This window comes from Dryobates pubescens, chromosome Z (genome assembly GCF_014839835.1).
Source record: "Dryobates pubescens isolate bDryPub1 chromosome Z, bDryPub1.pri, whole genome shotgun sequence".
NCBI classification, from domain to species: domain Eukaryota; kingdom Metazoa; phylum Chordata; class Aves; order Piciformes; family Picidae; genus Dryobates; species Dryobates pubescens.
In genome coordinates this window covers 21407033-21434406 of record NC_071657.1, presented here as the reverse complement: position 1 = coordinate 21434406, position 27374 = coordinate 21407033, and the positions used below count along the sequence as shown (strand labels likewise).

Genomic DNA, 27374 nt, shown 5'->3' with positions numbered 1-27374 from the left:
AGCCCTGTGCAGGTTATATTTCTTCCTGTGGGGACAGCTAAGAAATACTCCTCATAATCAAGGGTATTGTGTTTTTAAATTATGAAGAGCAGCTGACTTACAGTGAATACAGATCTATAATCTCAAATTGCAGTTCTTAAGAGGTCATAGTTAAAAGCCAGTTATGCATAGGATGATCAAACTTAGTTTTTACTAGCGATAGAATGCCCTTATTTGCTTCCTTTTTCCCTCTCTCCCTACTCCTCACCTTAATGAAAGAACAAGAAAGAGAGAGAAAGAGAGGAGAAAGAGATTAAACAAATGAAAGAGGAGAGAGAGACAGAGAGACAGAGACAGAGAGAGAGAAAGAGAGAGAGAGAAAGAGAGAAAGAGAGAGAGAAAGAAAGAGAGAGAGAGAGAAAGAGAAAGAGAGAGAAAGAGAGAGAGAAAGAGAGAGAGAAAGAGAGAGAGAAAGAGAGAGAGAAAGAGAAAGAGAAAGAGAAAGAGAAAGAGAAAGAGAAAGAGAAAGAGAAAGAGAAAGAGAAAGAGAAAGAGAAAGAACATGAGAAGGAGAGAAGAAAGGCAAGGAAAGGAAAAAAAAAGAAAAGGAAAAAGGGGAGGGGAGGGGAGGGGAGGGGAGGGGAGGGGAGGGGAGGGGAGGGGAGGGGGAGGGGAGGGCAGGGGAGGAGAGGGGAGGGGAGGGGAGGGGAGGGGAGGGGAGGGGAGGGGAGGGGAGGGGAGGGGAGGGGAGGGGAGGGGAGGGGAGGGGAGGGGAGGGGAAGGGGGAAAGGAGCACTCTCCTTGCTCCAGTGATCTGTTGTTTGAGGAATGCTATCTGCCCGTGCAGCCTCTTGGCCATCTGGGCCATTCATGACCCTCAATCCCAGCCCTGAATGGTAATTGTCTCAAAGAGCACCCTCACAGGCATTTGAGGCAGCAGGGCTTACTAAAATCCTAAAGGGCAGTAATCCCTGAATGCCACTAAAAAGATCTCCAGCTGCTACCATTTATGAAGCGGGCTTGACAAGACAGAGAAAAGGAGAGGGAGACGGTGGGGTGGGAGGGAAGGAAAGGAAAAGAATTTAGAAAAGGGCCCCCATTAGAAGAGTCACATTTTATCACCTTAGGCTTTCTTGCCTCAGTTCCCAAAGGTATCTCTACCCCAAACTCGCCCCCTTCTACTTCTTCCTTACGAGTTGGGGAAAGGGGGAGGGAGGTCCGGGGTGGGGAATTCCTCAAAAACTTACCCTAAAATTAAGCAGGAAAGGAGGTGAGGGAGCCAGCAGACCTAAGGCCTGCCTCTCCACAGCTGGTATGAAGAAAATTTCTACATGTGAATGAATTCAAAACCAATTTTCTCTGTATGCACATATCTCTTTCCCTGTAATTCTGAAAAGGACTTTTCATCTCATTAGGTTAAGCTGATTAATAAAAATTCAGCAGTTTGCCCATTGCTTCTACAGGAGTGGTAAAACAAGTTGAAAGATGCAGACGGAAGGTTTTTGTGTTGGACACAATAAGTGGAATGGCTTCTTAAATCCTTCGTTGTCATCCTCCATTAGAGATAAATAGACACCTTGGCTCAAATTCTTCAAACAAACACTACACTGCTACACTTCTTTATTTTCTATTAACCTCCATGAAAAGCTTTAACCCTTCCAAAGAGTAGGGCTTTTTGTGTGTGTTTTGTAATTCACCAAGTGAAAGCTTTCTCTTATTTCAGTAATTATTTAGACAAGACGTTGAAAAGGCATCATTGAACACCTATCTAGAAAATGGAGGCTGTGGAAAACAAAGAATATGAGCAGGTCAGTTGCTGTATTTTAGTATACATTCAGATCTGACGTTCAGTGTGCAATTTGTGTATCGTCAAAAACTGCTGTAATTTAAACAGGACCAAAAAAAAAAAAAAAAAAAAAAAAAAAAAAAAAAAAAAAGCCCAGAACTTAAAAACTCTGCATTAACGAAGATGAAAGTTATGACATGTAATTTTTTTTTTAAATACTATCAGTGAATGTCAGTAATCACATAAGGCCCCAGGGATAAAATGATGCATCTGTTCTGTAGCTGAAGATTAAAACTTTTGTATTTTCAGGTATTGTGTTTGTAAAATCCATTTATGAAAATAAACGGTATGTCAGGGATTTTGTTCACATGAAAGATCAGGTTGAAAAATCCTTTCTACCTGTTCCCTGACTATTCATGGTAGAGCCTATTACAAATTTCTTTAAACAATTTTAAGCATAGATATCTTAATTAATACAAATAAAACCAGTCCTCCGTGATTTCACACTTTTCTACAAGGCTACGATCTCTTTGTATTTTAGAGACATGCCTAACCACACAAGTACTTATATGGCATGTTCAAAGTTTTTTTACAGGCATTAAAACAGAATTTCAGGACATATTTTCAAAAATATCCTGAATAAGATAGCTCTCATGCACAAAAATACATAGGTAAGCATGTGTCATTTTCTTTATTCTCCATTAAGGCAGGGTGCAGGTTATCAATTAATCTTATCTGCTGGAACTCAACGCAAATCATTATAAAACATGCCCTGATATTTATATTCTATGAAGCAGCGATACTGCAGCTCTTAGCAACAATCCCCGTGTGAAACTACTGAATTTCTTCTCTAGACATTTCTTTTATAAGAATGACATCAGTTTTTATCTAACATACACAGTAATTAAATAAGCATTTTCATGTTTTGTTGACGAAAGGACATGGAAGAATGTTGTTCTGAACTTTTAGTTCAGATCAAAGCTATAAACTACAACTGAGGCCTTCAGGAACCCAATAGGTTCCTATGATGTTATGCTGTTTTGTACAGATATTCTAACTTCGCAGTAAGTTAAGTAATTATGTAGCCAAAGCAAAATATCCATGCACATTGTGTACCCTGTTCTATAACTAAGCAAATTTTAATGCTTAAAAAAAACCCTTTGATTGATTCATTCTGAATTTTCCTGGCTGTAGAATGACGATCATTATATTAATACTGTTATGTCAGATAAGAAATAAGGAATTAAAGCATATATACAAATGTGAAAAATGCAGGAAATGGTTTTGATATACTATTTTGTTGATAAATGCTTTTATTTCATTTGTGTTAAGTCACAAATGTTTGTGGGTTTTTTTCAATAGGAATATGAATATGGTCAGTGTGGGCAAAAGCAGCAATTCCAGTAATCCTTTCTAGGAACTGAACTGTAGCATAGTAAAAACATACACCTGCCTGTTGTTCCAAATTTGATATCCTAAATTATCCTCTAATTACAATTGCAATTACAATGTAGCAATGAAACCCAATATTTGATTATCAAGAAATAAGTTACCCAATTACAGTACCATTGCTTGCTATTGTTTCCGAATAGAATAGAATAGAATAGAATAGAATAGAATAGAATAGAATAACAATTGAGTAGCTGGATGCAAACCCTGTGCTCTAGGAGAGTAGCTCTTTAATATGGTCAGAGATTTCAACTAATTCATGGGAAGGCCCCACTGCCATATGAAACAGGCTTTACCAATCAAACAAGGAAACTGATTAAGGTGAAGCCAAACTGAAAATCAGTGCCTGCAGGCATGATGAGGGTGTTTCTTCCCTTTGCTCTCAAGCAGGTCTTTTTCAGTATGAAAGGTGTAAATGGTTAGCAGTGCACTAGACAATACAACTATGTTGCCACCTGCCTCTGCACCCACTGCCTCAAACTTCATGGAGAAATGCCTAGCAGGTCTTCCTAGGTTTTTCTTTGTTCTCTGCAGATTCCTACTGTAAAATAAAGCACTATTCTTCAGAAGAGTGATGGAGAAATTCAACTCTTTCCAGCACCTGTAACATTTTATTTCTTTATGCTCTTTCACAAAAACACTGGTAGAATTCAATTTTTTAAATGAGGTTTAAATAAGCCTATTCAATTTTGTGACAATGTATATCATATACTGCTGTTATTACAAAATAAGAACTTAGAACTTCTAAGAGAAACAGTGGGCATGACCTAATATGAAGGAAAGTATTTTGCATTAATATGGTGCGGTTATCACAAGCATTTGAAATTTGGATATTTAAAGAATAAAAAAGTTTGGAAAAAACTCAGTGTATAGTACCAACAACTACCCAAACTGACTTCTGCTAAAATGAGAAAATTGGTTAGAATGTTAGTGTGCAAAATAAAGCTACACTGTGGAGTTATCAGGCAAATGCAGCATTAAAGGGGGAGGTGGGGGGGGAAGGGGGAAACCAACTCAACAACAAAAACAAACAAACAAAAAACCCACAACAACAAAAACCCAACAAACACTAATATTATATGTCTATCAAGACTTACAATCTTTCTGAAAACTTCTTGGTCACAGCTGAAATATCAGCTACAATAGTGAATGAACACAATTTTGTTTCATTGGATTTTTTTCATCATGAGACTGAAGAGCAAGAGCACATATATACATTACAATGTTGAATGGTTAGCCTTTTTTAATAAAAGCCAGTCAATTCACAAATAAGTGTAATTCAGAACAGTTGATTTGACAAGTAGAAACAAATCAATACTAAATTTTAAAGATAGAAGAGGGATAATTTTTACAATATGTTGTTTTCAAGTCTGAAAAATAAATCCTTCCAAAATGCAAGCATTTTACACTATCTCATATACTCACACTTTAAGGTTAAAATAAAACCTTGTGGTTCATTTAACAAAGTGTTCCAAATGTTGCAAAACATAACTCTGAATTTTCCTGTCTGTAAAATATCAATCATAATTTTAAAATGGTTGTCTTAGGTGAGGAAGAATGAATGGAGGCATACACACAAATGAGAAGGATATTAAAAGGGAAAAGAAAAGAGATGTAGACAGGAGTTTGGCTACTTATTTCCTTATACTGGTTTTATTGAAAGTCATTCTGCAAACAAGACATACACAAAAATTCCCTCTAATAATGTTTAACTCTTTCAAGTTAGCGTGTGTGATGCAGTGGTTTTCATTAAAACATATTTTTCCAGCTGCTGGCTTGAACCCAAAACAGAAAAAAAACATAAGTAATGATAGAAATTGAGAAACTATCAAGATGTATATCTGTTGCATTTAAAATGCCAGTTCAAACAAAAATAGATTCACCGTTTAAAAAAAAAACAAAAACAACATAAAACACACACAAAAAAAACCACTAACAAAAAAAACACACATCTTCCTCTATAACACAACTGCAGATGCTTCAACTATGCTCCCTTTGTTTTTTTCTTTCTTTAGAACACATAATGGAACTTGTACAGGATCTGGAGATCAGCACAGAACATTCATGTATTCTTCTAATTAAGGGAAAAAAGGCAGAAAAAAAAACATTGCAGTGGCATGGAGCAGCATCTACTTCAACCTAACAGATGCTGCAATCTTAAGTATTCTATACACAAAATCTCTACTGAAACAAAAATTCTTATTAACTAAAATTTAATGTTGATCACTGGCAATTTATAATAATGTGTTACTTACCCAACAGATGACATTTTTCTGACTTTGAAATAGTATTGTTATCAGCTAGAAAAGCAATACTTTTGATAGCTTTAAGGCATTACATTTTAAGTTTCTTATCAACAGTATATCCATATTTCAGGTAATTCCCACTCTCGTTTTAATCTCTCCCACCCCACCCTTGAGGATTCAGTTTCTTCCCGCTACAGTGCTGCCAGAAGGTGCAAGCATAGCACAGTGCAAATTCATTGTTAATAGAGCAGTGTCAAGCATGTCTCCTTCCAGATAAAGAATAAGTGCAGTAGCAAGACAATCCCATTCCCATCTGAAGGGAGGAAACAGAATTTGCTTTTATGCAGCTCCTTTCATATTCAAAATATCCCAATATACTTTACAATAATGTGACAGATACACTGTCATTTCCGTAATCTTAAATGCAGAAGGCTTTGTCTTCTGAGTAGGAAGAAAAGAAGGTCACAGGTCCTTTGAAGTTCCCTTACATCATCTAGACTGAAGGACAGGAGGTAATGGAGAACATAAATGAGACAAAATAGAAAGGGAGGAGGACAGCTGACCATTGTGAAATGTGTGAGACACATCTGTTCACCACATTAAAGAAGCACCTGTTAGAAACAAAGATTCTGCAGCAGGAAAGACTTTTTTTGTTTGGTTATGGGTTTTGGTGGGGTGTTTGTTTGTTTGTTTGTTTTGGTTTTTGTTTGTTTGTTTGTTTTATTTTGGAAGACTGACAACAGGTAATGCTAATTGTGGGGTTTTTTGAAGGATTTTCATGGATGAGAAGGGAGAGGAGACAGGAAGCCTAGTGACCTAAATCTCACTTTATCATAGCAAGTCAGCATGTCAGGATCTATATGCATACCTAGATTTAGTTCAAGTGAATGTGATGCAATAGGCTGTATTATCCACAATAGTCAAGCACAATGACTCATCCTATAAAGAGGTGAAATATTCTGAGAATTTGAAAGAAACTTAGGAAAAACCACTCTTTCAAAAAACAGAAAGGGGACAGGAAGGTATGAACAGATTACACAGTTCCCCACTCCACCTTAGAGCAAGGGTCCACCACACACCCAGCACTGGCTAGCAGAAGTTTCTCTGATGAGAATAGGCTGGCTAAGAAAAGCACTACAATGAGCAGTCTGTTTTTTATCACCAAACCATGCTCCCAAATAAATTAATAAAAAGTGGTGGCCTAATATGACTACATCTTTTTCATTTTGCCAGCCTTCTGCACAGCCAAGACAACAGCTACATGGAAAAGAAAAGCAGTGGTTAAACTCTCCAAAATGCTTTATCCATTTCTGCTGTGACTAGAGACTCAAGGAGTGAGGGAATAAAACATGCCCGAGAATCCATCTTCATTACCTAGCTGTTCAAAACAGATTACAGCATCTCTAACAGAAACCATCCACTGAAGGATAAATTGGTACCCATTCTTCACATCCTACCTAAATGATTCTAAGGCTACATTCACCTAGCCCTTCACACAGAAAAAAAAAAAAAAAAAAGAAAAGAAAAGTGGATGGTGTTTGACCACTTCTGCAAAGTATTCTGCAACCTGCAGTGAATCCTTACCCCCTCTTTGTTGGAAACTTCTCTTTCCTCTGGCCTGAGTCTTCAGCTGTGTTTCACTGTTTAATTTCTCCCACTGCCTTTCTTCTTCTCCTAACACATGCATACTTTAGCCTTGGCTATGAAGTGCTGACTGAAAGGAACAATAGGAGCCTTTCAGGTCTTCAGAGTGAGTTTTGAGCAAGGCTCAGTTCAGAGACCCAGTCAATATTTACTGAAGTTTGAAGTCACTGTTTCATGGTTCCTTCTAAGCCGAATGTACTAGTCAGGAGCCCTGAGACTTTACTTGGTTTCATTCTAACAAGGTAAAAATAAGGGGATAAACAGATTACAATCAAAAATACTTTTTCTTGGAAGTACTCATAGTCACAGATCAAACAGAAAAAAGGGAACAGAATGAGGACTCGAAAGGTATAGAGCACACTGAACAATACCACAACTAATGTTTAAAGATGTATCAGCCACTTAAAACTATGAAAGTAATTTTTCCTCTGAAGCTGATTAGCAAAGTTTGAAAATCACACATTAGACAGCTGCTGTATGCAAACCCATTTAAAACATTAGAAGCTAAAAAAAAGTGTGCAAAGCAACCCAACACCAACTATCTGAAGGTCTCGTTCTCTTTGCAACACCTAGATCACAGATTATAGAATGACTATATATTACAGCAATGCACCTTTCTCCATAGATACAATTTTCTGATGTTTAAAAAAATCAGAAGTAAAAAACACAATTTATCTTGTTGAAAGGACAAATATTTTAAATGGGTTTTATTTTTATTTACATTTTCACATGAAGGACTGAAGTGATATGCAAGATGTGATTACCTGCACTCAAAAAAAGGATGACTTCACATATAATGAAGTACAATTAAATGTCTTTAAATCAACATTTTTGTTGTTGAAGTTTTTATTCCAATCTTGCTTCTGTAGAAGTACACATTTATTTCCAGAAGCTTGCACAAACAACAAAATCAAAAGAAGCACCCTGGCAGAAAAATGAGGTTGTCATTCACAGAATCCCATATCCTCACCCCTACTTTCTTCATCAGCTTCTTCCCTTAGTCTGCGTAACTGTCCACTGGACTGACAACCATCATTTACCTGCTGAAACTGAAAGGCAGCTGTATGATTGTTTTGTTTAGAGTGGTTGGAGTCCCGTCTTAACATGTTTTCTCATGTCAGACTCTACTGAAAGATCTGAATCAGCATCTGACAAGCCACTGTTAAAACAGGAAAAATTATAGCTTTAGCTTCAGGTGTGTCAGGATCTTTTGTGAAACATGTTTTACGCCAGCCCTGGGGTTAAAGGGCAGGCAACAGCAGAACAGAAGCACCTTTCTACTTCACATATTCAATTTTCAGAAGAATTTCTCTTACCTATCCTTTACATTACTGTTTCCTAACCCCATATAGCAGGGTGAGAATTTTAATCAATACACCGATAAATAAGTATTAATACATACAAAATAAGTATGTATGCATGCCCAAAACTGTAGCCGAGATCAGACAGAAGTCCTAAAAACACATTCAGTAAACAACCAAAATAAAAATTGGTAAATGAAAATGCAAGGTAAATATTTTTAGATACTGAATCATGTTCTGTTCTTTAAAGTAACTAATTGTATTAATAAAGTTTATGAAGTTTGGACAGGAGTAAAAGAGAGTGAAGCACAGTGAAGTACTGTTGACTGAACAGTGGCTATTTCATTCTCTTCTATTACTGCAATTTAGAAAGTAAAATCCCCAACACTTTGGTGAACTCATTGGGATTTCACACAAACGTAGCACAGCTATTTCTGTTACTCTCTGTCCATTAGATAAATACTGCAGGATACTACTTATGGTCTACTCTCAATCACTTATTATGGAATACTTGGGACAAAAAAAAAAAAAAAAAGGGTAACTAGTAATGCTGTATTACAATAAACCAGGATACTCTGTACTAGTTTGATAATTTCTCAGCAGAGAAGTAATGTTTGTGTAAACTGTATTCTTGCTTCTGACACACTATTTAAATAATATTCCTGCAGTGAATAAATAGCGGGTACAGGAAAGATTCTCTCCAAAACCTAAGAATTTATCTTAAAGAAATAATTACTTGGTTTCCTTCTCAAAGGCAGAAACATTTCTCAGACTAAAGCTATTAGGAATATTACTGGTAACAGGAATCACAAGTAACTGCATATTTAACCAAAAACACACAGAACTTTTTCACCTAGAAACACTATCATGCTTTGGGACCTGCTTTGTTTCTGAGATTTTCATCACAGTTGCAAAGCAGAGGACATGTTATCTTAAGAATAGGGCTGAATATGAAAGAAAATAGGTAATTCAAGATTTTATTAAGCTTACCTAATACTAATTTTAATATAAAAGTCAAGTATTTTAGGCATTCACTGTACAAGGTTTGTGGGGAAAAAAAAACAACAACAACAAAAAACCACACACAAAGAGGATGCAATCATTCCTCTGCAAAACATTAAAAACCAAACCAAACCAAACAAACAAGAAAAAATAACAGTAAGGAAATACTAATTGGGCACTGGAACAGTCTGATTTACTCACAGAAGTTACAAAGGCAAAAATCACTTTCATCAGTAATAATATGTTAGCTCCAAACTCTACACCTAAAATATAAAGCTTAGGAAATTCTTTCAAATGCTTTGTTCTGAAGGATATCATATCAGCATTAAATCAAGACAGCTAGTATGGAAATGGAGATTTCTTTTCACAGTAAGCTATAAAATGCAGTTCAGTCAGACACAGGATCTGAAAACTAGTATTGAAGAGATGCTGTAAATCACTAGAAAAACTTTTTTCCCAGTTAACTACTGTGCTTCAGATTAGACACTGTGAATATGGAGATCCTCTTCATAAAGTGTTCTTCACAAGTAAGTTTTATATAATTGAGATATAGAAAAAGATGTAGAGCTTTATTTAGGTTTGGGTTGGAAGGGACCTCAAAGATCGTCTAGTTCCAATTCCCCCACACTATGGCCAGGAACACCCTTCACTGGACATGGTTGCTCAAGGCCTCATCCAACCTGGCCTTGAACACCTTCAGGGAGGGGGCATCCACAACCTCCCTGGGCAACCGGTTCCAGTGTTTCATCATCCTTACTGCAAAGACGTTCTTACTAACATCTAGTATAAATCTATCCTTCTGAAGCTTCAATCCACTCCCTCTCATCCTATTACTACAAGGACTTTCTTACCAGCTTTCTTGTAGGCCACTTTCAGGCCCCTATAAGGTCTCCCCAGAGCCTTCTTTTTTCAAGTGTGAACAGCCCCAACTCTCACAGTAGGTCCACACAGGGCAGGTGGCTCCAGCCCTGCAATGATCTGTGTGGTCCTCCACTCGACCTGCTCTCGCAGTTCCGTGTCCTTCGGCTGGGGGCACCAGACGGTCTGCAGTGATATTAACTGTTACAAAATTGCCATGTTCTCAGCGGGAAGTGTTCCTAGTATTTTTGTAAAGGTACTTTATCTGAGGAATGTTATTGTATTTATTCCTTTGCAACATTGTGAACTCAACATTAAAAAGCCATTCAACAGTCACAGGACATTTTTGAAATATATTTTTAAAAATCAACTTCACAGAACATCCTCAAAGATTTCTGGGAACCCTGGAGCCAAATCGCTACAAATACATACAAGTAACACTAAACTGGGCTCAAGTCTTACAAGTGGATCTATCAATACAGGCACTACAAATTTCAAATGTACACATGATAGATACAGTTTAAGAATCAAAACTTGATGGGTTTTTTTGGCAAGAATTGAAAGAAAGAAAAAGATCATTTCATTAACATGTGTCTTGTCAAATAAACAGGTGCCCTATTTTGTGAAAGATATCTTCCTCTCATTACACTGTATCTCATAGCCATCAACAAGTCCACTGGAAATTATATTTAAAAAACAATCACCCACAAAAAAACAACAAATGTTAATACTTGACACTCCATTAATAGATGTTACTTCAAGAAAAATTGTTCTCATTCTCCCAGCAGCCTCAAATACAGTGACATAACACAACAAGAATCCCTGCTCACTTTTCTGATGAACAGATAATAAACTACATGGTTATATATTAAAGAGTTTACATTTGCAAGAAGTAGTATTCTTCAGCGAAATAGGGACTTGTTTTGTAGAAGACTGTTGTTCTATTTTCTGCAAAATGGAGACTTCTTTCCTGAATACAGTGTTTTAATCATTTCAGTGAAGAAACGATATATCCTGTTTGGGCATTCACAACATCCATTTGGTCTTCAAGGAATATCTTATCTAGAAAAGAGCAGTATATTGCAAATAATACTTTGGAAAATGCATAACCTATATCCCAGTGCTATACTACTGTATCTGATTAATTTTACCTTCACCGTCTTCATGGGTTGGTTTGGGGGTTTTTTTGGCGCATACCAAATTGTCTCCTACAGTATAAAGCATCCAGCATTTCAGGTTCAGTAATGCCTACATACTAATCACATATGACAAGCCAATTCACACTTTTTAAACTGTTGTCCACCAGTTTCACTTTCACCTCCTTCAGACACCCAAAGGTCAAAGTCCCAGCTGTGCATAAATCACTCCAAAAATCTCACTCTAAAACTTATTTGGACTTAGATAAATGTCCACAGGGATACAGTCCTATACTGCTGTGCCTTGTCACTAGATTTGATTCGCTGTGATTGCATAGTCTCACAAAAACGTACAAGCCTAATTACTCTTAAGTATTATTCACAGACTACACCATAATTTCATCAACACAGGATCTAAATCAACTCCCATCAAAAGCAACTAGAGAATCTTTTTGTATCTGTAGAGATCTGAACATCACTAAAAATACCGAAGAAAAAAAAAGGGGGGGGAGGTTGGAAAAAAGGACTATAAATTAGATCCTGTAGTAACTATCAAGGCATGTAATTCAAGAAAATTGATAGATTTCCATTTCTGATTAGTAACCATTAGTTCCTAACCCCAAAATGTTTAAAACCCAGGATATTTATTTAAATTACTTTCCTTAATCCACTTTAGGGGCCATTATCTGGAAAGTATTTAAGAACTTATGGGTGTAAAAATGGAGAAACAACATCAAACAGAATTAGGCACCACAGGAGCCTCAAAAGCCCCACACAGCTCCTGTTTTCAATTCTTGATACCAAAACATATCCAAAATTCTGATTCTGAAGATCTATTATTTTTAAACAAGGGCTAAAAATCCTGCTTAAATGACTTATTTTGTAGGCTACAGATTGGCCAATTAGTATGACGGCACAACTTCACTCTTCCAGTATCTTTAAAGAAAGCATTAAGAACAAAACTTTGCTATTATGCATTTATGCTTGCGTTTGGAAATATTTGTACATTGACAAATAGAATTAGCACACATTTCATCAAAGAAAATACCGCAGCACTACAAAATCTTTTGCTGAAGATTACCTGCACACTATGGGCTGAAAACAAAATAGGTGAACATACAAACCAGCTGCTTTCATTAGCTTTCTGTTTAATAAATAAATAAATAAATAATCAGTTTACTATACAAGCAAAAGCATACAAAGGGCAAGATCATTTGCACCCACTTAGTAAGAGCAGGAAAATACCAGCCCTGATCTCACCAATTTTATTGGAAAGCTCAGTTCACCAGAAAGTGTGCAAGAGAGAATGGCAAAAGTGAAATGCAGAGAAGTATATGCAACTTAGGCATAAGCAAAGGGATAAATACAACCCTAGAAGTAAGATCTTTTGAATGCAGGAATAACACACTTCCAAGTAAATGCCACTTCACTATGACTGAGTTTCCCCAATTGAGTATTGTATGTATGTAATTTTATATATATAATTATTAGGCACACACTTCCCGTGTTCTTCCCCCCCAAAAGCAGAGCTGACAATGGTGACAGCAGTGTGTGTAATTAGTTTTTATTGTCCCCCTGACAGCCATAGCTCTGCAAAGACCCCTTGCCTTTTCCATTGTAAATGTTATGGAAAAATACACTAATGACAGGCATTTAATTATGGGCACAGCAACCATGATGGGAGCTGGGCCAAAAGTGCTTGGCAGCTTTAGATACCAAATATTCACAAAAATGGTTCTTTTTTGCCTATACTTTGTAATCCACATCAATGAATATGTAAGGTTTTTTCAATTATTTTTTTTTAAGCTTTACTTATTTATTTTCTACGGAGAGTAAGAACAACCACCTTAAAAGTAGACAGAAGAAAATAAAGAGACAAAATGGTAATTTTTTTTGTTCAAGAGTAACATGATGGGTTTGAAAAATGTCTACCCTCTGACAATGCCATCAACATAAAAGAAATCCCCAACAACTCTGGCAAACAGTTGATTTTTTTAAATTATAAATCACTACAAACAAAAAGATACCATGCCCCCTTAATGTATCTTTACTCAATATTTACCATGAACTGTCCCAAATTCAACTGTGGTTACTGAGATGCTTTTTTGCCTGATTAATTAACAATTGGGAGACACACTTTTTGGAAGCTTTTGTATCCCTATTACTTCTTCTGGTTTGGCACAAAAAATCCCTTTTGGGAGGACCAGTATTTGTACTGTATTCTGCTTAGTGATGGATCACTAATTTTTAATAAACTAAGCACCAAGAGAACTGCAAAAAGATGCATAAGTGTATAGGAGCAGTAACTGCAAACAAGGCAAAACACCAAAAAAAAAAAAAAAAAAAAAAAAAAAAAAAAAAAAAGAGGCAGGGGAAGAGGCATAAGGGGCAGGAGAAGGGGGTGTTGGAATACATAAAACATTAGGTCTTTTACAGACTGCGCACAGACTATCCAGGAGATCACATGGAATCTGAAGTGGATCTGAATTGCATTTTAACTACTTGGTCTAAATCTCTGCCTTTACCTTTAAAAAGCTTTTAAAAAGCAACTAGTTGACATGGATGCACATTTTCCTTGAAGAATGCTATATGTGAATATTCCTTCACTGTTTCTCATCCCTCCCCCACCACGAGATGAATGAAATTACTCTGTGAGGCAAACCTCTATGAAGAATGACCACACAATTCTGGACCAAATGGTTTTAAGTCCATGTAGCACTCACAAATCCCTGGCTAAGCTGAACAAAGCAACATTATTCCTAAGTGGTAAGTTTGGGAATATAAAAGTGAAACTGTCCGTCTCTGAAGTGGTAACTTGCAAATAACTGCAGAATCAGTGTTGGCTATCCATCCCCCATCCAGCTGGCTCTCATATCAGTAACTTCAAAAATGCGGTTTGCCATTATGGTGGCTTAAGGCACTTTGTGTGCCAGTGCAATGACCATGCTGTGTATGTGTGTCAGAAGGTCAATACTTTCAAATTCCACAGTCTCTTTTTATTTCCTTCTTTTTCTGGAAACAATAAGAGACCACGATTGATAGCTCCTACTTCGTTAACTTCTGCTCACTGAATGCCCTGCCTGAGTGAATACATAATTTTTTTTTAAATCTGATTAGACATCAACTACAGGATTTAGATTTTGGGGGGGGTGTGTGTTCATTTGTTTTAGTTGTTTTTTTTAAAGGACAATATAATGAAGCTTGGTGTGCTGCTTATTAACAACATCAATTATCAGCTTTCTTTGCTACAACATTTAATAATTTCAAGGAACCCAAGATCAGTGAAGCTGCTAGCAGTTCTTACCTAACACTGATGAACTAGCACAGCAAAGTGGTAACTGTACTATGAAGACCATTGTCAAATGTACCAGAAGGTAATTACTTTTTTTCTGCCTTCTCACAAAACAACAACAAAACAACAACAAAACAAAATGGAAGGGAAAAAAAAAGTCACATTTTATTTATACAGCACTACCAAACCAAAATATTAGATGTTGAGACATCTGGTATTTCTTTGTTTATGTTCTGTCAAAATATGCATCCTTATAAATGTCATGAGGGCCAGTTTTATATTTAAGAATAGAACAGAAAGATTATTTTAGGAGAGGGTGATCAGAATCACAGCAAACATACCTCATACTCCAGTTTTTCACCTCACCTGATGATTCAGAAGCAAATTAATCCCTTTCTGTACTTGACCACCATTTTGTTACTGTCACCAAAAACTAAATATGACATGTATCAAATAAGATGGTTCTTCAAGAAATGTGATGAAAACAAATAAAAATTACAAAGTTACTCAGTAATAAACATGAAGTAAATGTTTTACTGTGGGTATTGCTGTTGAACAGTTCCTCATTAGATTATTATGCTTATTTAATGACAGAAACAGAAATTAACAAAGCAAAAATTAACTAATAGTGTACTCGTGGCTTTTGTCCATCTAAAATCCTTCTGGCAAATTCTTCCACTAAATGACAATGCAAGTAACAAGAGTTTTATTTTTCAAGGCTTTTCAACTGAAGATTGCTGAACCATAAGAATTTGCTACAAATTGGTATTAGCAATTCAAACAGATCTTGCTAATTAGCAGACTCTTGTATATCTTCTCATTACCTGATTTTTCTTTTGACACCATTTTTACTGGTCATGCATTTAAACAGAAAAATGGCCATAAAACTACTAGCATGACACGTAACAGAATATGGGCATCAAACAATTTCTTTACATTTTGCAGCAAACAAAAATAAACAAACTCCATTCTTTTTCCTTCATGAAAACAGGATCAATGTATTTTCATTAACAAGTCAACAGTAAAACATGAAAGCTGTTTCCCCAGAAGATAAAAAAAAATAATGGGGAAAAAAATTTGTATATATGTTTATACATATACTACATGTAATATATATATACTATATATATATATATATATATATTTTTATATATATATTTTTTTTTTATATATATATATATTTATATATCCTGCAGCATTTTCCTTTTTTTGGAGACCTTGACATACTGCAGGACAGAAATACAGCCACAGTCTTACAGTCGTCACGGAGCAACGTAATTTTTTTAAAAGTATTTTCAAATACTTCATTTTAATACAATTTTTAAAGAATGTGTAGGAGTGGAAATTTGTAGTCTTGTAACAATCCATGTTCAGTTTCTTGAAAAGGGCATTTCAGACATTTATACACATTTGTAGACTATAAAATAATACCCACTATTTTATGTGAACTCAGCTGTAATGTAGCTTGTACGGACTACAATGAATAGGGAGAACGCAAAAATGCAAGACGACTTGTAATGTGTGAAGGATTCTGTTCTTCCATTCAGCTAAGCTGAAGTGCATTGCAGCAAGGCTTACTCACAATAACCATAACACCACAATAAAGCAATTTTAATAACTTGTCTGTTTATTTTAAATCAGACGTTTCCATTTCATCGTGTTGGTGTTTTGCTGACTTACTAACTTTTAAGGATAAGTGCAACGAAAACTTAAAACAGGGCCTTTTATTCTCAACAGTGAATTACACCATTCAGAAACACTGGAAGATTAGGTTAATTATGAGACTACAGTTTTTTAAAAGACAATACTAAGAACTGCATAGCAGAGCAAAGGGTGATTACTGGAAGAAAATCCCAGTTCCAAAATGATTCTAATTGCATTTTTAAAAAATGAAAAACAAACTCTGAGCCAAACCAAGAGAGGTACATCTCATAGCTGTGGACAGTCTACTGACACTTTCTCCAGGAAGGGTTGTGTCTTTGTTAGCATCTTCTCTAAGGTGGTGCAAATGAGCAAACTTCTTAGCAGTTTCTTAAAGTCTAATATTTCAACAATGCAATACTCTGCCCAGTGACTGGCTGTTTTAGGAAGAAGCAGTAACATGGTACTTTAATAAGCTCAGAGACTTCTCACAGTATATTCCTGTGATACTCTCCATTTCACTTTACATTTCTGTGCCTGGGCTCTTGCTTATCTACCTGCACATTTACTGACCTGGGGACTCCTAGCGTATAAAGAAATAGCACAATGGAAAGACTGACAAGAATTAAAACACAGATTCTACAACTAATTTTTTGCTGCTATTTTAAATTTTACAAATAATTATCTTAGCTGGAAGATGGGACCTGGGAGTCAGTTTGTAAAGCTATTCATTTTCTAAACAGTGAAGAGTTCTTTAATTCAAAAAAATTCATTTTCAGAGTTTTTTTCTCACACAACATTCTTGACTTATTCTACACATCACCTTCTATTGACACACTTCAATGTATACATATGTGTGTATATATATACAGAGATATGCATATACATACATACACATACACTGAAATGCATACATATTCAGATACAAATCCATACATTACATATGCCTCTTTGTATGAAAGCAAAGATCACGACTCCTGAAGGATTAATTGCATTCAGTAAGTTCTTTAACCCAGCGTGAATCTCGTAGATTGCTGGGATCATAGCAACAGGCGAGAGAAAGAAAAGATCATCTTTATGTCCCTCTCCAAAAGCATATAGGGCTAGCAGAAAGAATGCAGGGAAGTGTCCTCACTATGTGCATTTGGAAAATACTTAATAAAAAGCATTTTATGAAGACCATACTACTTAACAAGATGCCTTTCATAAGAAGGTGGAAGCCCAAGAAACCAATTCTTTTTGTTCAATCTTTCCATAGAGCACTTCAAACCCCCACTTTTAAATTAAGCATAAACATTCTTTTGTAGATACAAGGTGTTAGTGACACCTTTGGGAAAGAAAACAAACAAACAAACAAACAAACAAAAACCAAACAAACAAAAAAAAAAAAACCAAACCAGTGGGTGTAAAGAATTGAAAGCTCTATTACAGATCTTTTAATTACAAGAAATCAGATTTCTTCACCACACACAGCAAGCTGCTGGATAAAAGGCTCTCAAAATAAAAGCTATACCATTTCAAACAGTTACATATATGTATATATAAGTGCATGTCTACAGATCCCAAGTACTTAAGTTCCTCTACTTCCTGTAAATTCTTATGCTTCCTTTTTACATATACAAATCAAAACCAAAGCAAATGTCTTAATTTTGTTCCCCTTCTTCCCCAGTTTCTCAGCTAATCTTAACACGTGTTAACTGCCTTCTTCCGAGTACAAACATTTTTATATGGTTTCTGTAATCTCTGTACACAGCCAGAACTATTCCTAGACAGAAAACAGGACAAACCAAAACTATCAACAGCCATGACCTCAGCAGATGCAACCAACACGTCATGGGGAACTCTGCAAATATATGGATGGTAGGATATCAAGACACCCACCCAGTTTGCCATCATATTCACAAAAACTGCCAGGTGCACACAAGCAGCCACACTCAAAGCTTCTTTGGCTGACTGCAGGAGGCACTTAAGTACACAAGCAATCATCCACATACACATAACTGCAGCAGAACTTAAGTGTGTTCAGTATGTAATTCAGGAAAATCAGATGTTTTTCTGAATCAGTGCCTAAAAATTACTCAGCTACAAAATATACCTAAGTTTAGACATCCAGGTTGTGAAATTGTGGACCACCCATAGAATTTCAGAAGCATGCACTCATGTTTCTGTTCACTATTCCCAAGAATTTTATCTTAAAAAAGCTCTTTAGAAATATCAATCAAAATGTGGTATCTGTCTTAATTACAGGAACTCAACAACTGAAATTGAAATGATTTTTCAGTATCTAAATTCCCTAGTTATGATCTCATTTCTCCATTTTGTTATCCACATACAAACACAAGCAAAAAATATATTTTCATCCTATGTCTTTACAGTAATTCTGTTTTGGATTCAACTTTATACACAATTTTTTAATGTAAAATACAGCCAAACTCAGTAATACACCTCATAAAAATTACTTGCTTTCATTAGACTGCCTTATGTATGACTAGAAACTAAATCAGAAGTGCAAGATTTTTAAAACCTTGAAACTAGTAACAGTTTATGAAGCTACATAACCCTCTATGGACACAACTTAATAGAGAAATACCACATAATAGTACAACACAAACCACAATCCTGGAAGCACAAAAATGTATCAATCAATCAGTTCAGCTTGAACTGTGACAAAATTACAAGTAAAGCAAGCACTAAGCAAGCAGATCACTCCAAAATTTGGTCCAGGTAGATGACACTTTAGCTGAATTCTGAGGATACCAGTAATAAGGATTACATGAATATTCTCTATTACAAAACAAACTTCCAAAACTATTTTAAGTGTTGGATTCAGAATAATATTCTTCAACAAAAATAATTTGCTGTCCCATCTAAGAGCACATATTTAAACAGTGCTGAAAGACTAATGAACTTTAAGGTAAACTTTAGGGGAAAAATTAAAATTTACATACCCATAATTCTATGCATAAAGAAATTTAAAAAAAAAAAAAGTACATTTTCACGCTTACTTGAGCATTAATTTCCAATTTAAAAAAAAAAAAAAAACACACAACACAATTGTATTTCAAAATCCCAATACTTAAACACATTCTCATCTGGAATTAGAATAAATCATTTATGGCTTTGTGCATGTCAATAATTAAATACACACAAAAAATAACATGGGGGAATACCCAAAACATTTTTAAGACCAGATTTAGGCTATGTGAGAATATACAACTTTGTTACGCTACATGTTAACAACAATGATCATAGAATATTTTTTAGTTGTTCTAGCAGAACTTTGCCAACTAACCAAGAAATTTAAATATGCACTTTGTTAATTGACTCTCAGGATTTTTTATTTACCAAATACTGCTCACACCAAAAGCACTTATCATTCAGGCCACTCAGCAAGTTACTAATTTGTCTTTTATTAAGGACGAGATCTTCATGTATCTCAAATTGCTGTAGCTTCATACTAAACTCCTAAACATCCTATCTGAGGGAATACAATCATTACAAAATTCTTCAAAGATCTGATGAAACCTTAATTTAACATGTCTTTAATCACTATCAAAATTATCAACATTTTTAAGTGAATCAATTAGTTCTATAGCACTTGATTAATTTTGAATAAATACAATAAAGAAGCAAGTGTAAGTACAATGGCAGCACTTGTGTTTAAAGAATGACAATGTATTTTTTTCTTCTAATTTGAAATGGTTATCACCTAGAAGGCATCCTTACATACTTGTACATGTATAAAAAACAGATCATTCCTCTCCTGAGCCTTTCTCTGGAAGCAGATAAATCACTGCAAAGTTATTCCTGCAATACTGTTAACTGCTCTAAAAAAATATAATAACCAAGTGGATTTTGATTTCAGCTTAGGTTCTGACAAAATGAAGGCAAAATCAAAGTGTTTTCTTTTCTTTGAAGTCTCTTACACCCACCACTGAGGTGTCTTTCTTTTTGCAGTGATTGTGGAACTTGGAAAACACACAAAAATGGCACACTGCATAAAACAAAGGAGAAATACATCCAAATCCTGCTGTTGTATTTTTCACTCACAGATAAATATGTCTGTCCAAATAGGCACTTCCATTGTAAGAGTGCGGCAAATATTTTAAGACAAGAAGAAATGTTTGTTTTTAAAAAGAAAGGTTTAGAAACATCTTACAATTAACTGGTCCTCTAGTGTTTGGAAGAATAACAAAACAAAGTTTCTTTGCAATATTCTTATGTTTTCATGTTGAACTAAGAAAAGATTACATTAATAGTAGCAAAATATTAATACATTTATCTAAAATGTTTACAAATCTATTAAATGTGTAATGCCTACTGACTAGGTAAACACTGTATCACCAACCATCTTCACCTATGTGCAATCATTGTGTAAAATCATACTCCAGAGAGCAGAAGTCTATGATACAAGGTGATTTTGAATTGTTATGCCAACAATGTGTGCATTTAGAAAAACTTTTCAATGATACTCTTTCTGACAGTGGGATTTGTCAATATTACTTTTTTTTTCCCCAGCAGTTAACATATTATTTTGCCTAACAATACGGGGGGGTGAGGGGGGGAATGGTTTTGAGAGGCTAGCAATTTTTTTTGGACACGTTCTCTGATGTGTGATGTCAGATGTAACTTTTTGTCTTATTTACCCTGAGCATTTTTTTTTCAAGTAACACATGTAAAAGAGTAAAATACAGAAACAGGCATTTAAAATTATAGATGCTTATAATTTCCTAGCATGACTGTTACTTTGAATAAATCCTCTTTGTCTCAAGAATTTTGTGCCAGCTATTAATGGCTGAGGTGTTGCTACCAGGAACAAGGTATTAAAGTGCTGAACAGATAAGCTAACTCTGGACACTTGAAAATTCTGCCCGGTAACTTCTGCATCACCTATTTTGAAGTGACTTTGGGATACAGACTAAAGGAGTTTACTGCAGGCAACACAGACCTATTAAAAAACGACCTGTGACAAAAATCAGTGTGCTAATCTCAAACCAAACAAAAGTATCAGAAGCATAAAAACAGAGATAACCCAAGATAAAATGTCCCCGAATTTACTTATACTAGCGTGACAGGTTAAAAAAAAAAAAAAAAAAAAAGTTAAGTCGGCTTACACACACTTTCAACAAGGCAAAAAATTTAGTAACCGGGAGACTTTTTACCCAAACACATGGATACCATTTGGAACAAGGCCGAAATTTTCTGATGCAAAATATGAGGGAAAACTCCAGAAAAACTAAATGTGATCTCCCTTTTCAGTATAACTGCATGCAAAGCCTGCTGCCAGCAAAGACTAGGGCGCAGTGAGCTGGGAACCTGTGTCAGCACCACTCAGGCTCGACTGGGACTCTGACGATGCGCCATCCCGTCCCTGGCGGTACCGGTATTACCTCGGCGTGGGACGGCGTACCTACCTCACTTCCTCACGGTTACACCTAGCCTGCCCGTGAGAGGCCCCCGCTGGGCGAGCAGAGCGGGTGAAAGCCATCCCTCCCGCGCGGCGGCCGCCCCCGACAACAATACCGGCCCGGGGCCGAGCCGGTCGCCCTCCACCATTCCTCCATTGAGGAAGACCCCCGCCTCCAGGGTAGGGATCTCCGCTATCAGCATGCAGCCTGGGGCCGCACCCCGCCTGCCGAAGGAGTTCCCCGGGGCACAACCGATGGGCCGCTACCTGCATCCCTCCCCATCCCACCGAAACTTCAGGTGCAGTGTGGGCGGCAGGAGTGGGTTGGCTTGCTGAGAGGGGCGCCAGTGCCGCACCGGAGGCACATCCGCCCAGCGCCCGCGGATCAGCGGCGGCCAAGCCTGCCGCAGCACTACGGAGGTGGAAGAGGCAAGAGAAAAATGCTACCAGCACCCGCCCCGCTGGCGCTGCCTGTAGCCTAACCCTCAGTTTTCTATCCCATCTTCCAGCCGGGGTATTTTCTGCACGCGCCGGCAACGAGCCGCCAGTGGTGGCTGGGGCGCCGTTCTCCGCCCGCCTCCCTGCCGCGCCGAGCTCCCCGGCCTCCGCCGCCCGGTGCGCGACCGCCGCCGCGCCGCGTACCTGGGGTTGGTGCTGTTCCAGTAGACGGCGTAGCGGTCGGCCACCGCCTTGGCGCCAGGCTCCTGCCCACGTACGCACACCCACAGCGCCGCGGCCGCCAGCAGCAGCGTTTCCACGTGCGGCATCGTGCCCGGCCGGCGGCGAGACGGGATACGGAAAAAAAAATTAAGAAAGGGCGAAAGGGGGGGAGGGAAGGGGGTTTAAATTAAAAGAAGGATGAAAGAAAGCAGCAGACAGGACCTAGCCGGGCCTGGAGGTGGAGGACAAAAATAGATAAAAACCGAGGCACAGAGGCGAGTGGACTCCGCAGCGTGCCGCGCCGCAGCGAGCAGAGGGCGCTTGCCGCCGCAGATGGGCAGCCGGCAGGGAGGCGTGATCCGCGGTCCCTCAGGGAGCCTCACCCCAGCAGGGGGAGGTAGGGGCCGAGGCAGGAGGCGGCGGCAAGTGGTGGGAGGTGCTCATTCACAGAGTCCCGTACTGAGCCCACGGCACAACAAACACGGGCCCGCCGCAGCGGCGGGCGGGCGAGGGAGCGAGGGAGAGGCGTTTTCTTCTCTGCCTTCTACGAGCGGCCCCGGCGGGACTGGCGGCGCCGCCTTGTGTCTCGGGGGCGGCCGGGGGTTTGCAGGGTAGAAGGAGGGAGCGGTAGAAGAGCGGGGAGGACGGGATAAAGATCTTTCCGCTGGAAGCCCACAGGCGGTCCTGGCAGTATACTAAAGGCCGGCGGCTGGAGAGGTGCGAGAAGTACCAGCAGATCTTAATGTACAAAGTTTTTGTCTTCCTTCCTGGGCATCCGCCCCCAGCAAATTAAAAGCAATTAAAATTAAAAAGGTTTAAAAAAAAAAAATGGGGGGAGGGCGGGCAAAAGCCCTGAGGAGTTTATTTGCTGCTCTGATGGAGTTGGGGAGCCCGTTCTGCGGCACAGTGTCTTGAAGGAGAGTTTGTGGAATGGTTTTCTTGTCCTTCCTGTTCCTGGGCTGTGGATGCACCAAGGACTGAGCAACAGCAAAGGCGGAGGGGAAGGGAAAAAAAAAAAAAAAAAAAAAAAAAGGAGAAGGGGGAGGGGAGATGGGGGGAAAGGAAGAAAAGGGCCAATCCAAGAAATATTGCGGCGTGGAAACCAAGGAGATGGAATTTAAAAAATAAATGTTTTATGAGATAGCGTGAAAAAAGCAAAATCTCCGAGAAGTGGCAAATCGAGCCTGCAAACTCCTCTGATGATGCAGGTCTTCGCTGGCCTCTCCTGCTCGGGGAACCCACGGCGCGATACGGCGATTTGCGGAAATCTGCTTCAGCCTCCCGGAGCCTCCCTGTGATAAAGCAGGGTCCAGTTCCGGGAACATCAACTTCTGCGGAAGGACAAAACAGTTTGAAAGAGCAGGGAGGGGGTGAGAGAAAAAAGAATCCACCCCTCAGATGACTACATAAGGAGATCGAAAAAAAAAAACCAAAAAACCACCACCCCAATTTTTCTTGGTCTTGCCCAACAGCTGCTCCCCTTTTCCCTCTGAAGCAGCAGCAACAGCAGCAAGAAAAATAGACCACGCCAGCAGGAAAATAAATAAACTTGAATGCAGCGGCAGACAGGGGGAGATCGTAAAAAGAGACGAGAATTCGAGGGGCAAAAGTCAGTTTTGGGCAGAACAAAAATAAAATTGCTTTATGGGAGGAAAAAAAAAATGTTTAAACAGTCACGCCCCCTTTCGCAGTGACCGGTCCCTTCACTGCGTGTAAATCCGACATCAGTAACCTGGGAAAGCTAGGAGCCTGGCGTGCTGGGTTGTCTCGGTGCATGCGTGCGCACGATAGGCAGCCGCAGAGATACATACGCAGTATAGAGAGGCTACACACGCATACACACATTACATACATTACATACATGCACAGGCGTGTGTCCGAGGCGGGATCTGGCGCCGGTGTGCGTGAGGGATGAAGGCGAGGAGGAGGTGCAGGCAGCCAGCTCGGAATACGGGCGCTGCTGCTCGATCATGTGGGATTTTTGCATGCAGTTTACTTGGCAAAAGGGAGAAATTGCCGGCGCAGCCAGTCAGGTCACAGCCTGCTGTTTGCTTACAGATCGCCTTTTTATTTAACACATCGACCTGATTGGCTTGCAACACGAGAAAGAAGGCGTAGTCCTAGGATTCTCCTCCTCCATTAAAACAAACAAACAAACAAGCAAGCAAACCAAAAAAACCACCAGAAAACCTCCACCTTCTGGAAACTGACTAATAGAATTGCTAACACATTGAAGTGGTTCCTGTGCAGCCTTACTGCTAAATGTAACCATTTCAACGCCGGATGCTATGATAGGGTCTACGCGTGGTGTGTACGGGTAAGTTTCCGTCTATGAAGGAAAACAGTATGCCGAGTAATTCGATCCCAAAAGAAAATTCCTTCCTCACTTTTCCCCGCAGCGGAACTCGGCTCGCACGCCGGTAGGGGCTGCGCGGCGAGACCAGATGCCTCGCGTTGCAAGCCGCCGCCGTATGCCCAAGTGTTGCATGAGCCAGCAAAACATGAGCAGTTGTTCTGCAGCCGGGAAGGAGATGCCGCTCTGCCCTACTTCGTCTTTCATTCCTTTCTGCAGGAAACGGTCACCGGCCACACCTCTGTTACCGACGGCAAGGGAAAGAGGGTAGTGGGCACCGGGGTCGGTGCTTCGCCGCCAAAAAACATTAGCTCCGAGCAGGAGGCGGTGGTGAGACACCACCCACCGCCATCCAAGCGCCCCTGGCAACGCGGGGCCTGCGCAGGGCGCGCAGGTGAGTCGCTCTCGGGGGAGGGGAAGGGAAAGGGTGGGACGAGACGGGGCGGAGTGGAGCCCAGAACCTCTTTAGGGGGAGAGGGCGTTCCAAACGCCCCCGCCGCGCCACCTCTCTGGCGTTGCCGAGGTGACGGCGGCCTGTGCGGCGTCCCGCCTCTTTGTCCCGTGGAGCTGAGCTAGGGCGGGTCGCGCCGCACTATGCTGCCATTCGGAAGCGCCCCGACTCCCCCCAGTGGCGGAGCCCTGCGCCTCAGGGCGGCGGGAGTTCGGGGTGGCGAATCGGCGCCGGCCGCTGGCCACGGGTACAGAGAGCGTGGTATCCGCGTCCTGCGCTTCGGGGCGTTGTGAACGCAGAGCCGGGGAGTCTCGGTTTCTCGTTTATTTTTCCTATTGATTTTTAATATGTTTTTTCTCCACACGGAAGGTGGTTACAGGTTACCACCTTCTTTGAAACGACCTAATCTGTTTTTTGCCTGAGGACAGTGGGATTTCTGCTCTACCCTTGGAACTGATTGAAGCGAGGGAGCACTGACTGATCTTAAAAAGAAACACTCGAGACACTTGATTTTCTGGGTTTGTTTATTTATTTTACAAACGGATCTGTGCGATTTTCACATCTGTATTATCAGAGGCCTAAAAGCATGTCTGGGTTTTATCTGCTTATGGTCTCCTTCAGCACTGTTTACAGTATGCTGACCTCTAGATCAGCCTTAGTAGGATATGAAGTACATCAGCCAAATGCTCCAGGTGTAACAGGCACCATAAACCAAACCTTTTTCATTTATTTTCATTAAAATAAAACCAGCATTTATGATGTTTTTGCTATCTTTGAACTGAGTTCTTTGGATTGACATTGGTGCATCCAGTGTTTTCTTAGTCTTTTTTACTCCATCACATGTGGAAATCACTGCCATTACAGGAAGCAGAATAAGTGATATTTTTTTTCACCAAAGAAAATCCTCAGCTACATTTGTAATGCTTAGCGTTTTTTCTGTTTATGCCTTTTGAGAAGCATGGCACAGAAAGGCTGACAGGTTGCTTTGAATGACTTGAAAGACCTTTAAATAAGAGTCATAGGTTACTCTAGTATATAAAATATCCTTGCAGGACTGGATTTTAAATCATACAAACCTGTGAAAATTAGTCAAACCATTAGTTTAAAAAAAAAAAAAAAAAAAAAGTAGGAGGCAGATTTATTAATTTGTGCTTAACTTAGCAAACAAACACCTGGTAGCTGTGGTTTAATACTTTATAAACAATACAAAAGCATAAATCCACTGGATTCAAAATAGATTAATTCTCCAAGTAAAAAAAAAATATTTTAATGAACAGAAATAGAGCTTTTTGTTGCATAATAACCAATTCATATGAACCTATCAACTACCCCAATACCCAGAACTATGCCAGCTTCTAGTCTACTCATTTTTTACATGATTAAACAACTACTAATATTGTAGTTGTAAACTACTTCTATATACCAATGGGCCTCTGGCATTATCATTCATTTGGCAGAAAGGCAGAGCCTGTTAACAAATGACTCAATGCTACTTTAACTATTTTGAATACAGTGCTTGGTAAAAATAATGTGTATTCACAGTAAGTGTTTGAAACTGCCTCTGACAAGTCTGTGTAACTGCTCCTGGATCTCGAGCTTCACAGCATAAATGAGTCTTTAATACACACTGTTCAGCATTTCTTCGTGGTTGAACAGCATGTCAGTGTATTGTTATGCTGTGCTACAATTACTACCCTAATTGATTACATACCTCAAAATAAACCAAATGCATCTTAAGGTTTTGTCTCAGAAAGTGATAAATCTGTAGATTTTTCTTTCTTTATGGATTTCCTTTAAAAATACAGTATTTTCTGTCATTGTTCCTCAATATATCACAAACAGATAAAAATAACTTCTTTAATTGCAATGTATGTTTAAAATCATTTAAGTGATTTTCTTTGCCACTCAATATACTTTGGTACCCATGAAACAGAGAAAATAACAACAGTATCTTTGCATTTTTCCTGTAGTTTTTAACTCTTTTTTTTTTTTTTTTTTTTTTTTTTTTTTTTTTTAATATAAAATGTGAATAGTGCTTCAGAAGTAAAACTAACTGGTAGGGTCCAGTCCATCTTTTTCTGCCACTGTCTCAAGTGATTCAGTGTGAGTTAAACAAGTGAATTACATACAGGTTTTCCTTCTTTTAAACCCCAGAGAATTATGAGAACA

At 38.7% G+C, this 27374-nt stretch overlaps 1 protein-coding gene across 1 annotated transcript in view; it reads right to left on the bottom strand.

Moving 5' to 3' along the window:
* EFNA5 (ephrin A5) overlaps positions 1–22562 on the bottom strand; it is a 261962-nt gene extending 239400 nt beyond the window's left edge. The window contains exon 1 of the mRNA XM_054178587.1: positions 22384–22562. Coding sequence (XP_054034562.1) covers positions 22384–22508 — 125 coding nt within the window. The 5' untranslated portion in view covers positions 22509–22562. The remainder of the gene's footprint in view (positions 1–22383) is intronic.
* Between the last annotated feature and the right edge of the window lie 4812 nt (positions 22563–27374).